At 65.6% G+C, this 13470-nt stretch overlaps 1 protein-coding gene across 1 annotated transcript in view; it reads left to right on the top strand.

The window, feature by feature from the left end:
• PTPRS (protein tyrosine phosphatase receptor type S) overlaps window positions 1-13470 on the top strand; it is a 92604-nt gene that overhangs the window by 19622 nt on the left and 59512 nt on the right. Inside the window, exon 2 of the mRNA XM_070491775.1 lies at window positions 13200-13391. Within this exon, the coding sequence (XP_070347876.1) occupies window positions 13301-13391 (91 nt within the window). The 5' untranslated portion in view covers window positions 13200-13300. The remainder of the gene's footprint in view (window positions 1-13199; window positions 13392-13470) is intronic.

Raw genomic sequence — 13470 nt, 5'->3', positions numbered from 1 at the left:
GGGGAGTCGAGAACCAGCTTGGGTTCAAGTCCCAGCTCTGCCACTCACGAGTGGTGAGAATTTGGGCCCAACCTCTGTGCCTCAGTTTCCCCAACTGAAAAGTGTGTGTCGGGAGTGATAATAACGCCCGTCTTTGAGGGGATTCAGTGAGCTGCTTTGTGGATGCCTGGCCCGTGGGAGGAGCCAAGGGTAATAGCCAGGGTGCTCGTGGAGTACCTACTGTGTGCCGGAGGCTTCCCGCATCTTGGCTCTGATCTGTGATGCGGAGCCCCTGTCTGCCTCCCCCACAGGCCACTGAACTCTCTGAGGCTGGGCTGGGTCTGCCTGGGTCATCCCGTGTCCCCAGGGCTCAGCTTGGAGCCTGGTATACAGTAGGCGCTCTATAAATGCAGGGTGTGTGTGAAAGGAGAATTGTTCAAGGATGTGATGGTCGTTCATGCCTCAAATATGCTTGTTCCTCAAATGACACCCACCCCCCACATACCCCTATAATCCCAGCTCCCAGCCACACCGGCCCCCTCTCTTTCCCTATAACGTAATGTGTTCGTGAGACCTCAGGGCCTTTGCACGTGCTGTGCGCTCTGCCCAGAACGCACTCCTCACCCCCATCTTTGCAGGCTGCCTTTGTCTGTCACCCTCCCTAGAAGGGAAGCCCTGGGACGTGTCTGCCTTGGTCCCTGCTGTGTCCCCAGAACCCAGGAGAGCGCCTGACGCAAGGCCGATGCTGCAGTTTCAGCAGTGACCAAGACCGGCTCCCTCCCTCATGAGGGAAGTCAGTCAGGGGCTCCCCCAAACCCTGCCTCGAGGACCTCTCTGGCCTGTGCCTCAGTTTCCCTGCTCTTCAAAGGCCTCGAACCCACAAAAGTCAGCCCTGGGCACCAAATAACCAATCCTCCACTGTATGCAGGTGGGGAAACTGAGGCCCAGATGGTGGCAAGGACATTCTCAGGGCTGCATAGCTCTGTGGGGACAGAGCTGGGAAGAGAACCTCCTGTCGGCCATTCTAAATTGGCCAGCCTGGTGGCATAGCGGTTAAGTTCGTGCGCTCTGCTTTGGCGGCCCAGGGTTCATGGGTTCAGATCCTGGGCATGGACCTACCCCCCGCTCATCAAGCCACGCTGAGGCAGCGTCCACACAGAAGAACCAGAAGGTCCCACAACTAGAATATACAACTGTGTGCTGGGCTTTGGGGAGAAAAAGAGAACGAGAGGGAGACTGACAACAGATGTTCGCTCAGGGCCAATCTTCCTCACCAAAAAAAAAAAAAAAAAAAAGAGAGAGAGAGCGCGTGCTGAGTTCTCTTTAACGCCAACCCCTGCCTGTCTCTTTATAACCAAATCCCGTGCAGCTGCAACGGTATCTGGGGACCCAGGAGGCTCGATGCAGAGTTTCATTGTAACCACTTTTCTGGTGACTTTCAAGCCTCGCCAGTTAGAGCCGCGAGGAGACAGTTACTTCGTAAAGGAGACGAGTTTAAGGGAAAAGCGCGAGCCGCTGGGCTAACGGGGGGGTCTTGGGGGTCGGGCAGGAGGCGTGAGCGAGGAGGGGAGGGGTTTTGGGGACCTGGAGAGAGGGTGCATCCCGAGCAGCAGCCCCCACAGGGGCCTGGGTTGTAAGCCGGGTGGACCCGGGGTCGGCGGCCGGCTGTGTGGACTGGGGGCTGCAGGGGGCGCCGCCGACCTCCGCCCTGGGCTGCACACCTGCCCCTTCGTGAGGCCCCTTAGCCGCTCGTCCATTCCTTTAGAAAGCATTTATGGAACACCTACTGTGCGCCGGGCCCCGGGCCCCGGCAGGGTCTCCCTGTCACGTGGCACGAGCCAGAAACACGACCGGTGGGATGACGGAGGAGCTGGAGTTTGAATTAGGTTTGACTGTATTTCATTTTCGTTGAGTGGCGGGTGGCTGCGGGTCCGTTCTTGCACAGCGCAGAGCTGGACGGTCTCCATGTAAAGAGACGGATAAGAGACTATCCCGTGACAGCAGGTGCCAGTGTAACAGAGGGATGTGTGACAGAGGGTGACGGCGGGGGGGACCCGAGCCGGAGCGCTCAGCCAGGGTGGCTCTGAGGAGGTGACGTTTGAGAGGGACCTGACTGGTAAGAAGGAAACGGCCATGGAAATGAGGGAGAAGGTGTTTCAGGCAAAGGACACAGCCTGTGCAAAGGCCCTGGGGCAGGATGGTGCCTGGTGTGTGGGAGGAGCTGCGAGGAGGCCGTGTGGCTGGAGCAGAGGGAGGAGGGGGAGAGAGGGAGGAAAGAGGGCAGGGAGGGGACGGGGCAGGTCGTGCGGGGCCTGCGGGGCTGTGGGGAGGACTCGGCTTCTCCCTTGAGGGAGGGGAGCCTGGAGGGCTGTGGGCAGAGGAGGGAGGAACCGACTCAGGGGCTCCCAGGAGCCCTCTGGCTTTGAGGGGAGGACGGACTATGGGGAGTGAAGGCGGGAGGCAGGTGACCAGAGCAGGGGTGACTGTGCTGGTCCAGGTGGGCGATGACGGGAGCTAGACAGGGTGGGAAGGGCGCATGGAGAAAGATGGGCAGATTCATGAGAAATTCGGGAGGGAAATTGGAGGGTATTTTCAGACCAGCAGCCTGAGGGGTGAGTGGGGGAGAAGAGGCGGGGCCTCCATCAGCTGAGGAAGGGAGGACGTGGCAAGAGCAGGGTTGCTGGATCCAGCCGCACCTGAAGGTGTCCCGGATTTGTCCAGAAGGAGGGGACGGCGGCTGGGCCCGGGGGAGCGGGCAGGTGAGAAAGGCTGCCAAGGAGCCAGGGTGTGCCCGTCGTGGGCGGCATGCCCGCTGTGGTATGGCTGGCAGGCAGATGTGGCGCCAGGATCGTGACGTGAGTGTGGGCGAGGCGGGCTCCTGGCCGGTCGGCACACGCTCCTCGCTGCCCTGGGCCACGAATGCCGCACTCGGTGGGGAGGGGCCCGTCGGGCAACTTGGGCACGGGGGCCCCAGAGCCTGGAGGGGGAGGAAGCTGCCCAACCAGTTTCCATCTCTTTCTGGAAGCCGAGGGTGTGAAGTTCGGTGGGGGCCCCTAAATGAAACTTTCAGAGATTTTTGGCCCCAAATGTGAGGAAAGAGGGACAAATTGGGGCAGGGGTGGGAGTGGGGGTCCCGCCCGGTGCGCCTGGGGTCCCATTTCACCTGCATCCACATAGGATGTTTCAAAAGCTCCAGAATATTCCAATGGAGTCGCCCTTGGCTTGAATGACAGACAGGCCACAGCTTCAGTGGGTTTTCCCTCTCGGTGTCATTTACACGGACATCCGGTGGGCGCCGAGTCAGCCCCGTGGGCCGGACACTGGCAAACGGCCTCGTAAGGGCCACCCCACTTAAAAACAAAAAGCACCCATTTGTGCCGGGAGAAGAGAGACGCGAAGGACCCAGTCGACCTCAGGACCTTTGCACGTGCTGTTCCTCCTGCCTGAGACTCTGTTCCCATAAGTGTTTGACGTGTGACTTGCTTAATTCGTCACGGTCCTCTGAGGGGTACCCCCCAGCCCCTTCCAGGCTTCTAGAGCCTCACAGAACATCTCATTTTATTTTATTTTACTTATTTTATTTTATTTTTTGGAATTTTATTTTCGGCCTCCCTCGGCTCTGCCAGGCGTCCTGTTCCTGACGGTATTTGTTTCTCTGGGTGTCACCTTGTCCCTGAGCCCCAGGAGGGCAAGGGCGCCGGCTCTGTCGTGCCCAAAGCTGAGTCTCCAGCGGCCCGCACACAGCTGGTGCTCAATAGTTGTTGGTGGAGAGAATGAATGACAATGACCCCCGGCCGCAGCAGGTGTCTCTCCGTGAGGGGCAGGAATGGGCTGTTTTCATTTCTTTTTTTGTGCTCATTTTCCCTCATTTGCAGCCGCACGCGCCTATTTTATAATTAGAACAAAAGTTATTTTGAAAAAAATTACCCCAAATGTCCCAGCTGCGGGAGGTGACGCGAGCCGGCCCCACGCGCACCCCGCCCCCCTGCCCCGGGGCAGCTGCCTCCTGGGTGGAGACAGAGGACGTGTGGAGGGGACGTTCGGGGGTCCCTGGGGTCAGCCCCCCAGGGCACTGGGTGGGCGGGCCAGTCACGGAGGGCTTCCTGGAGGTGGCAGCTCCGGCCTGGAGGTGTCCTTGGGTCCCCTCTTTAAGTCGCACCACATGCCCGTCCTGGAGAGAGTCCCCTCGGGTGGCCTGAGCCAGCGCAGTCCCCTCCCACCCCCGGCTTCCCGGCTCTTGCACTTGGTCCCCAGGATCTGTCCCTTGTGCTGTGGCCAGAGGGCACCCGGGAGCCCTGAGTCGGTCCTGCCTCCTCCACCCGCAGCCCTCCAGGCTCCCCTCCCTCCTGGGAGAAGCTGAGTCCTCCCTGCGGCCCCACAGGATCCACCCGACCCGCTCTGTCCCCTCCCTGCCCTCCCTCCTCCCTCTGCTCCAGCCACATGGGCCTCCTCGCTGTTCCTCCAACATGCCAGGCCCAGGCCTGCCCCAGGGCCTTTGCACGCGCTGTGCCTCTGCCTGGATGTCTCTTTCCGAACATCCACAGCGCTTTCCCATTGCCTCCCCTCTTTGGGGTCTTAGCTCAACGTCACCTCCTCCCTCCCGACCCCCCTGTGTAATACTGCGTCCACCCCGTGACCCATCGTCTGCCCCACCCCCACCCCCTGGCTTTGTTCGTCTTCATGGCCGGTACCACCCATGGCCCCAGGTATATCTTATTTCTTTTTCCTCTTTGTCACCTGCACTGGAGCGACAGCTCTGTAAGGGCAGGGATCGTTGCCAGTCTTAGTCACTGCTGTCTTCAGCGCCTCAAATAGGGTCTGGCGCACAGTAGGTGCAAAGAAACGTTCGTTTACACCAAGGGCCTGCTTTGTGACGAGGGCGCCACCCAGTGTGGCTTCCAGGGGAGAGTGAGGTCAGCGGGGGCTGTTCCGGGTGGGGCAGTCCTGGCTGTTAGGTAAGCGTTTGCCAAGAGCCTACTGTGCGCCATGCACGCCCCGTGCCGGGTGCTGGGGACCCAGCAGGGGGCATGAGCTCGGATCCCAGCCCTGCCCGCCGAGGTCGCTGACTGAGTGGCGGGAGGCGCAGCCGGCGACCAGGCAGTTAACACCCGCGGTGACCAGAGGTCATCTCCAGGGAGACCTGGGTGCGAGGCACAGACAGGGCAGGGCCGGCCGAGGAGGGGGTGGCAGGCCCTCGGCCACCATCCCCAGGGTCTTAGGCAACCCAGAGACAAGTGTTTCTGCACCCGGTCACACAGCCCTGGGTGTCCCCACAATGCAGATTCATTGCGTGCCTGCTGCGTGCCCGATTTCTGTGACATATGGGGAAACTGAGGCCCGTGAGGTGCGGGTTCTTGCTTGAGGCCCCATGGGCTGTGCCTGGATTTCAACCAGGGTGCCTGAGCCCCGTGCCTGGGCATCAGCCTGCAGATGCCAGCGCAGCACCTATTACGCTCCTGGGGGCGTTCTCTGAGTGCCCACTGTGCGCCCTGCGTGCGGGGGAGGCGACCCCTCTCGGTTCCACACCTGCACTGGCACCGAGCGCCTTCTGTGCACCCCATGTGGTGCTGGGGTGCCAGGGGTCCCATCTGCATGAAGCACCTACTGTGCACCTGCCAGGCTCAGGGCTGTGTGGGGGAGGGGAGGTGGAGAGGGGGCCGGCTCTGCGTCCAGACCTTCAGAGCATCGTGCGCCCCGTGTGTGGAGGACCCCAGCCCAGGCCTCCCTGTGCCGGGGAGGTGGCATTATACCCTTTGTTTTGCAGAGGGGGAAACTGAGGCACAGGACCAGAGAGGCACAGATCACCCAGCAGGGGTGCGTTTGGTGCAGAGTTAGAAGTGGGGAGCAGACCCACCATGGCAGCCACGGATGGGCCGCCATGGGGAGTGAATCGTCCCTGAACTCTATCAGGGGCTCCTCTGTGTTCTCGAAGCTGCCGGTGCGCCACCCATCAGAACCCATGTCCTTTAGGTCCCCGGGGTGGGGGCAGTCTGTCCGTGTGTCTCCAGCACTGCCCGGGGTGGGGGGTTAAATTTGGAGAGATGTGTCCTTTTCGGGGCTCCAGGCCTCGCGCAGCCTTGTGGGGGGGAAGGCTCAGCCTCTGATCCAGCCCTGGGTTCGAATCCCAGCTCTTCCCGCCGTTGGGCACGAAATTCCTCTCTCTCCCTGCGCCGACCCGCTTTGGAATGGAGGGTTCGCTGTACAGGGAGAGCTCCGCGCGTGCCGGCTGTGGGGGTCACGCCTTTTCGCCCGGGAGGCGGGTGCATGGGGGGCCCTCGGGGCCTCGCTGGACTCTGGGGACGCGCTGGGCCCCCAGCGTCTCCCGTGGAGTTTTCAAACCCGCTCTGGCGGCAGCGCAGGCGGCGATTGGCTGCCGGGCGGGGCGCCCCCCTCGCTCCTCCCTCCTCCCCCCACTCCGGATCGGGTGTCTGGGGCCTGGCACGGTGGCCCCATCTGTTTCCAATCTGGTCCTCCGCCCTCTGTCCCCTCCTCAGGGTGGTGGCCCGGCTTGGGGGGGCCTTTGCCACCGGTCCCCGCCCACCCCACCCCCCGTGCATCCCCCCCAAGACCCCAACCGGACTTCCCGGGGGCGGGCAGGCTCTGTGCCCGCGCCCCTCCTCCCGCCGTGTGTGCGGGGGGTGCAGCCTCTGCCAGCCAACCCGGGCTGGGAGGGGCTCCTGCTGCCCCTTCCACGACCTCCCGGATTTGGGTGTGTTGGGGAGCCCCCTGCGCTGTGTCCGGCGTCCAGCCCCTTCATCCGTTGCCATGGCCATGGTCAGCGGCGGCCAGGGAGGGGGGAGCAGCGTGGGGGCCCCCCCTCTGGGATCAGGCTCCGGAGGGCAGGGGGGCCTTGGGCTGTCCCCCCTCGGCGCGCCCCCTTACTTTGGGGGGGGCCCGTGCGCCCCTTGGAGGCCTCTCCCCGACCCCCCCCGCAACAAGACCCCCCAAGGAGGCTTCCAGGACCCCCAGATGGGGCTCCCCACGGGTCCCCCGCCCCACTTCCGGCCGGCTGCGGAGCCCCCTCCCCGGCCCGCCCCCCGGCCGCCCCGCCCCTGGCCCCGCCCCCGGGCCGAGCGCGCTGGGCCGCGGCCTCTCCCGAGTCTGCTGCGCGCGCTCCGGGCGCACCAGGGACGGGCTGCAGCGGGCCGCGCGGGGCCGGGCCCCGACCTCCGAGCCGCGGGGTGAGTGCGGCCGGGACCCCCTTGCACCCCGAGGCCCCGTCTGCGCCGCGCTTTGTCCCCCTCCTCGTCCCCTGCAGGCTCCCGGGCGGGGGGACCCCCGCGGATCCCCTCCACCCCCGCGCGCGCGCGTACCCGGGCCTGGCCCAGCCGCCCTCCGGGGACAGACAGCCCGAGCCCGCCGCTGCCTGGCGCCCCCCCTCCCCCCTTCAGGCTGGTGGCTCGCACTTTGGAAAACTCCAGACCGTTATGCGCCGCGGGGTCCCCTCCCCCGCTGGCCCCCAGCCCGCCCTCCTCCCCCATCCCCCGGGGGCGGAGCCAGGCCGGGCAGCCCTCGCTGCCAGCCCCGGGCGCGCTGATGGGGGCTTCGCATCCTTCCGCTGGGGTCCAGCCTCCGGGGGGAGGTGGCTGGACCGTGGGGGTGGGGCGCCGGTGAGGGGGCGCGGCTGGGACCCCTGCTCTTAGCCGCCCCCACAAGTCACAGAAAGTCTCCCTGTCTCCTGCGCCCCTCGGGCCTGGGGACCCCAGATCCACACTGCTCCTCGTCTGGCCTTTAATTGGGGGGTCGGGCATGCGTGTCGGCCGCTGCCTCCCCACCTTGCACCCCCATCCCGAGGCCCCGTGCCTCGGTGTCCCCCTTATTGCCCACCACTCTCAGCTCCCCCTCTTGTCACCTCCAGAATCCAGTCTTGCTTCCCCGGATTCCTTCTGGGAGTCCTGGGTGAGGGGCCTCAGTCCCCCCCAAGTCCAGCCTGCCCTTCCAGAGCCTCAGCTTCAACCCTTCAGTCTGGAGCAGACCCCGCAGAGCAGGCGTGGCTCCGTCGCAGCTGGAGGCCGTGCCCGTGTCGGCCTCCCCCGCCTGCGGTGTCTCCCTCTGGCCTCAGTTTCCCCCTCTGAAATGGATGTGACCACAGGAGTGATGTGGGTAGAGCGCCGAGTGGGACCAGGCATGCAGTCGGTGTCTGATATATGCAGGGGCCTTGCCTTGTTCTTGGGGTGGGGAGAAGGCTCCCCTCCTGGAGGACGACAGGCCTGCGATGGGAGCAGAGCTGTGACGGGAAGCACATCGGGGGCTGCAGGGGCCCAGAGGGGGCCTCGAGCCAGCCTGGGGCGTCCAGGAGGGCTTCCCAGAGGAGGCGAGTGGCCAGGCTGAGGTTTGGTGGAGGATGAGGAAGGGTGTGCTGGGTGGAAGGAAGAGCAGGTACAAACACCCCCTTGTGGGCCGCAGGGCAGTGCGTACAGCCAGCGGTCGGGCCACAGGGCCCTGGGCGCCCAGCGTGACGGGGTCGGCCATTCTGGAGGCTGAGGCTAGGAGTCCGGATTTCACTGGACGTTGCTGGGAGCCATGGAAGGTTCTAGAGCAGAGGAGGGAGGGGACAGCAGCCACTCCCAGCCACGGAGTGGGGGGTCAGGGCCGGGCTGAGGAGGGGGTCCCTGGGTGGGGGGTCCAGAGGGGCTGGAGGCTCAGCCTGGGGTGCAGAGACCTGTGGCTGAGGCTCGAAGAATGAGTGGGCAGTGGTACCCGGTGGGGGTCGCGCCTTCAGAAAGGCCCAGACAGGAGGCGGACCAGCTCCTGGGGACCGTGGTGACAGCGGGAAGAGGCAAGCCCAGGGTGACATCCTAGAGGACCCAGAACACGGGTGTGAGCAGGGCAGGGCACACTCAGATCTTGGTGTGTCAGCCTCCGCCGTGAGGCCACCGTGACGGACACGCTGGCAGGGGCGAGCCTGGGCCCCCGGGGAGCGTGGACTCCGGGCTCGACGGAGAGCTGGTCCCTGGCCCCGCATCTTAGCCCATTCCAACCCCTCCACGCTGTGTGACCCTCGGTGTGCAGCTGCCCCTCCCTGAGCCTCAGTTTCCTCTCCTGTGGAGCAGAAGGAGGCCCGGGTAGCTTTTAGGTGGCGTGACCGGCTCGTCCCTCTGGGACTGGGCCTGGCTGCCCGTCTGCCTCGCCCGTCCGCTCCTGGCTGTGGGGACCCTTGGGGACGGCACCCAGTACCAATCGATAGTCATTTCAAGGCGGGTCCCTCGGCCCCGGTCCCGGCCCATTCCGGAAACCTGCCCTGCCCTGAGCCCGTTTCCTGGTCGGGGGACGTTGAGGCCCCAAGAGGGAGAAAGGCCCGGCCGGAGCCATTTGAGCCCGTCCGTGAGTGACTCCAGGGTACGGCTTGGACCTGCCGGACACTTGCGGCCACAGCGATGCAGGGTGGCCCGAAGGCCTGTCCTCGAGGGGCCCCGAGGCCCCGGAAAAGGGCCCCCAGGGAGCAGGGAGGTCTCTGGGCCGAGAAGGGAGGCGGCGGGGCGTCCTCAGGCCCCCGGAGACCCCGCCTGGTGGTGACACAGCCTGTCTGCCACGCGGTCCTGGGTCATAATCAGCCCTTTATGCTCCCTGCTTCGCGTGGGGACACAAAGCCGGCTCCCGGATCCCGTGACCCACGGCCCGGCACCCAGCTGGAATGGGCGCCCACTCGCCCCACTGCGAGCGACGCCTGGGAGCCCCCGGTGGCTGCCCAGCAGGCCGTCCGGCGCCCAGAGAGGGTCATCCACCTTTGTGAGGTCACCCAGGGGCCAGGGAAGGACGCGGTCACACGATGAAGCGTGGGCTCCATCCAGACCCCGAGTCCCACGGACCTGGGCGAGTCCTGGTCCCTCTGGGAGCCTCAGTTTCCTCATCTGTGGAAGGCGTCCCCTGCCTCCCACGGGGGCCAGCTCAGCGCCTGGGATGGGACCCTCGCTGGGCGCTGAGTTTCAGGTCCCAAACCGCTCCCCACCCCACCTCGGCCAGCCTCATTCACCACTCCCGTGGGTGGCTGTTCCCTTCCTGACGGCCACAGCATCCTCCAGGACCTCGGCAACGCACCTGCCTCAGTTTCCCTCTCTGGACCTGGGTGGGGATGGCGGGCCAGGCTCTTGACGGCAGGTGGTTGCAGGGAGGTTGGGCCAGCCTCCCTCCCTGCCCAGAGCTGCCTGGGGCTCCGTGCTGCCCTGGGGGTCCGGTCCGTACCCGCCTCTCTGAGATAATCTCTCCCCAGCTCTCTCCTAGGACCTCTCGGTACTGCTCTTTGCTATTCCTCATGCTGTTCCTTGTGCACAGACACCTCATTCCCTCCCAGTCCCGTTTGGCCTTTTCTTCTCAGCCACGGAATCATATTAACAGTAAATCTGGAGGCAGAGAGGTATAGGCGGAGGGCACAGCATGTGCAAAGGCCCTGGGGTAGGCATGTGAGAGGAACAGCCAGGAGGCTATGTGGCTGGAAAAGAGGGAGGAGGGAGGACAGGGAGGAGATGGCGCAGGTCGTGCGGGGCCTGGGGGGCCGAGGGGAGGACTTGGCTTCTCCCCCCGAGAGAGGGGAAGCCTGGAGGGCTGCAGGCGGAGGAGGGCAGCCGTGACTCGGGGCTCCAGGCGCCCTCCGGCTTCCAGGGGAGGACAGACCGTCGGGGGCGAGGGCAGGAGGCGACGGCGCTGGTCCAGGGGGCGATGCCGGGGCTGGACCAGATCGGGGGAGAAGGGATGAGTGAGACGTGGCTGCAGGATGGGGTTTGAGGCAGAGCTGAGCCGGCTTGTTTATCTTGTCGCCCGGCTCCTTGCAGATGACCCTACACCCGACCCCACACCCCGGAGGCTCCCCGGAAGCGGGAGCCGGTGGGAGGGGGATGGCTCTGCGGGGTCCCCCCTCCATCACAGCAAGTTGCTCCAGGGATAACTGTGGGCATCAGAGACCCCAGAACTTTCTATCTTCCCGGCGGTGGCTGCCCTCCCCTCCCCGAGGCTGCCCGCCGCCCCCCTCCCCCTCCCACCCCGTCGTCCAGGCCTCGGAGGCCGCCAGCGCTGTCCCCTCCCCCTCGCAGGCTGCGGTGGCCTGTGGCCGGTTCGGGGGGATGTCGGAAGTTCACGGCCGGGCCCTGCCTGCAGCTGGATCAGCCCCATCCTGCCCAGGCTTCGAGAAGGCGTGGGCCCGGCCAGGCCACTGCGGGAGCCAGAGGGTAATTAGGGGCCACCCTGTTTAGAAGGCAGCTGCCCTTGGTGCCCACGGGGCGCAGGGGAGGCAGCTGTGGCCGGGGCCCCCCCATCCACGGCATCCTCCAGGCCCTCTGTGCAGGTGGCCCCTGCCCTGCCAGCCAGTCTCCCAGGTGGGGAGACTGAGGCTGGAGAAGGGAGCCCACCCCTCGAGGGGCCATGGTGAGCCTGGCAGCCATGGGTTGGAGCCTTGCTATTCTGCCTCAGTTTCCCCAGAGGGCCTCCGAGGGCCTACCTGGCTGACTCGAGTGGTCGGGGTGCGCCCCCTCCCCAGATGTGGCCCATTGGGGTCACCCTCGCCCCAGCTGGCCCTGGGCTATTTCCCCTCATCGGCCACTTTTGCTCTTAAAGGGCCCGTCATGGGTGCCCGGGGGAGAGGCTGGCTCTGAGCCTCAGTTTCCCCATCTGGTCCCCGGCTGGTCAGGTGGAGTACACATCTGTCGGCTGGCTGTGCGCGTGCCCGTCTCTGCACACACGTGTGGACGAGGGGGAATCTGACTTCGCACGTCTGTTTCGTCTGGCTGGTGCCCGTGTGGTCTGCCGCCTGTGGGCCTGGCTCCAAAGCCTGACTGTGCACCCACATCGGGGTCCGCGGTCCCCGTGTTAGGGTGTCCAGCCCATGCGTCATCCTTCTCTGCCCTGACCCCGTATTTCTATTTTCCTGCGGCCCCACCGGGGACATGTATTTCCTGCCTGACCTCAACCCTGTGTGTGTATTGTGTCCGACTCTGTGTCTGAGGTCTGATTTTGTGCCCTTCTGTGTTTGTGGTCTGACTATGTGTGAGTTTTATTTGCCGGACTGTATGTGGACTCATCTCTGCTGCCTGACTGTCCATGACCATGTCTGGTCCCCCATCTGTCTGTGGTTTGACTGTGTGCATGTCTGTGGCCTGACTGTGTGCAAGCATCCTTCTCTGTGTCTGGTCTGTCTGCCGGTGGTCTGATTGTGCGCGGCTTGAGTCTCCCTACCCCCGGCCTCCACCCTGAGCCGTGACCCGGCCACCTCCAGCCCAGCCTCCCCCTGGGGCCGCCCCAGGGCCGGGCGAGGCCACCACAGCTGGGTATTTCAGGAGCCGCAATCACAGGGCCTGCCCCGTCATTACGTGCCACCCATCCCCGTGGCCGCAGCCTGGACCCGCCCGGGGCACGGCCTGGGATGGGTGCAGGGCTGACCTGGCCACGAGGCCTCGTCCTGGGGCCTCTGCCTGCCCCCCCGGCCCTCTGCCCCAGGTCTGGCCACAGTGGAGAGTGGGGAGGGGGCCGTGCCAGGGTGGGGTCCCCACGATGACAGACCCCATGCCCTGGAGGAGTCAGATTCTCTGGGAGGGACAGACCCTGAGTAATTTGCAGACGGGTGCGCGCCGCGAGTCCGGTCTTCGTCATCTCCGAGGCCGTGGGCTGTGGAATGGGGGGGGGCGTCTTGACCTTCAGGGTCCGGGGGGAGCGACGGCGGAGCTGACACCTGGCGCGAGGGAGAGGGGACAGTGCTGCTGGCAGAGCAAAGGCAGGGAGGCTGACGGGGTCGGGAAGGGGGCGAGGTCTGTGGGAGCCCCCGGGGGTGTTAGAGGGGGCGGGGCGTGTGGGGGGAGGTCTGTCTGGTGGCCGGTTGGGGACCGCGGGCGGGGCTGCCGGAACCTCGTCCCTGCGGAGGCCACGCCTGTGGTGGGAGAAATTGGACCCTGAGGGCGGTTTCTGGAGCTGGTGCTCCTTCCTGGCTCGTGGGGGCTCCGACCGCATGATGCGGTCGCCCCCCAACGCCCCCACCTCCTGACACCCTCGCTTTAGGGCGCAGATTCCAACCTGTGAATCTGGGGGGACGCCCACGGTCGGTCTGTCACGGGGGCTGGCTCGGCGCTTGCTTTCTGCCCTGTCGTCGCCCCGTCACCCTCTCTGCCTCCTCCCGGGTGGTCCCCTCTACCCCTCTGTGAGCCCCCCCACCGCCTCCCCCAGGAAGGCCTCCCGGGTTCCCCCCTCCCTGCTCACGGCCCTCCCCTCCCCCCCCCCCCCCCCCGTTGTCTCTGCAGACGCTGCCCCGTCTGACGCTCGGCTCGAGGCCTCTCTGTGAGGGACCGGGGGGCCGTCCCCCTCCAGGGCGGAGGTCACAGGTCGCAGGCCGCTGCCAAGCATGGCGCCTGCCCGGGGCCGCGGCGTGGCGGCCGTGGTTGGCCCCGTGGGCCTCCTCGTGGTCCTGCTGGTCGGAAGCTGTGCGGCAGAAGGTAAGGGCCTGGTGCAGGGCGTGAGGGGGTCTGAGTTGGCGGGGACATGTGTGTGCGTGGACGCGGGTCCCCACCTCCT

This window comes from Equus asinus, chromosome 20 (genome assembly GCF_041296235.1).
Source record: "Equus asinus isolate D_3611 breed Donkey chromosome 20, EquAss-T2T_v2, whole genome shotgun sequence".
Classification (NCBI taxonomy): Eukaryota; Metazoa; Chordata; class Mammalia; order Perissodactyla; family Equidae; genus Equus; species Equus asinus.
Note: the sequence above shows the minus strand (reverse complement) of the source record. Positions and strands in the feature narration are given on the sequence as shown.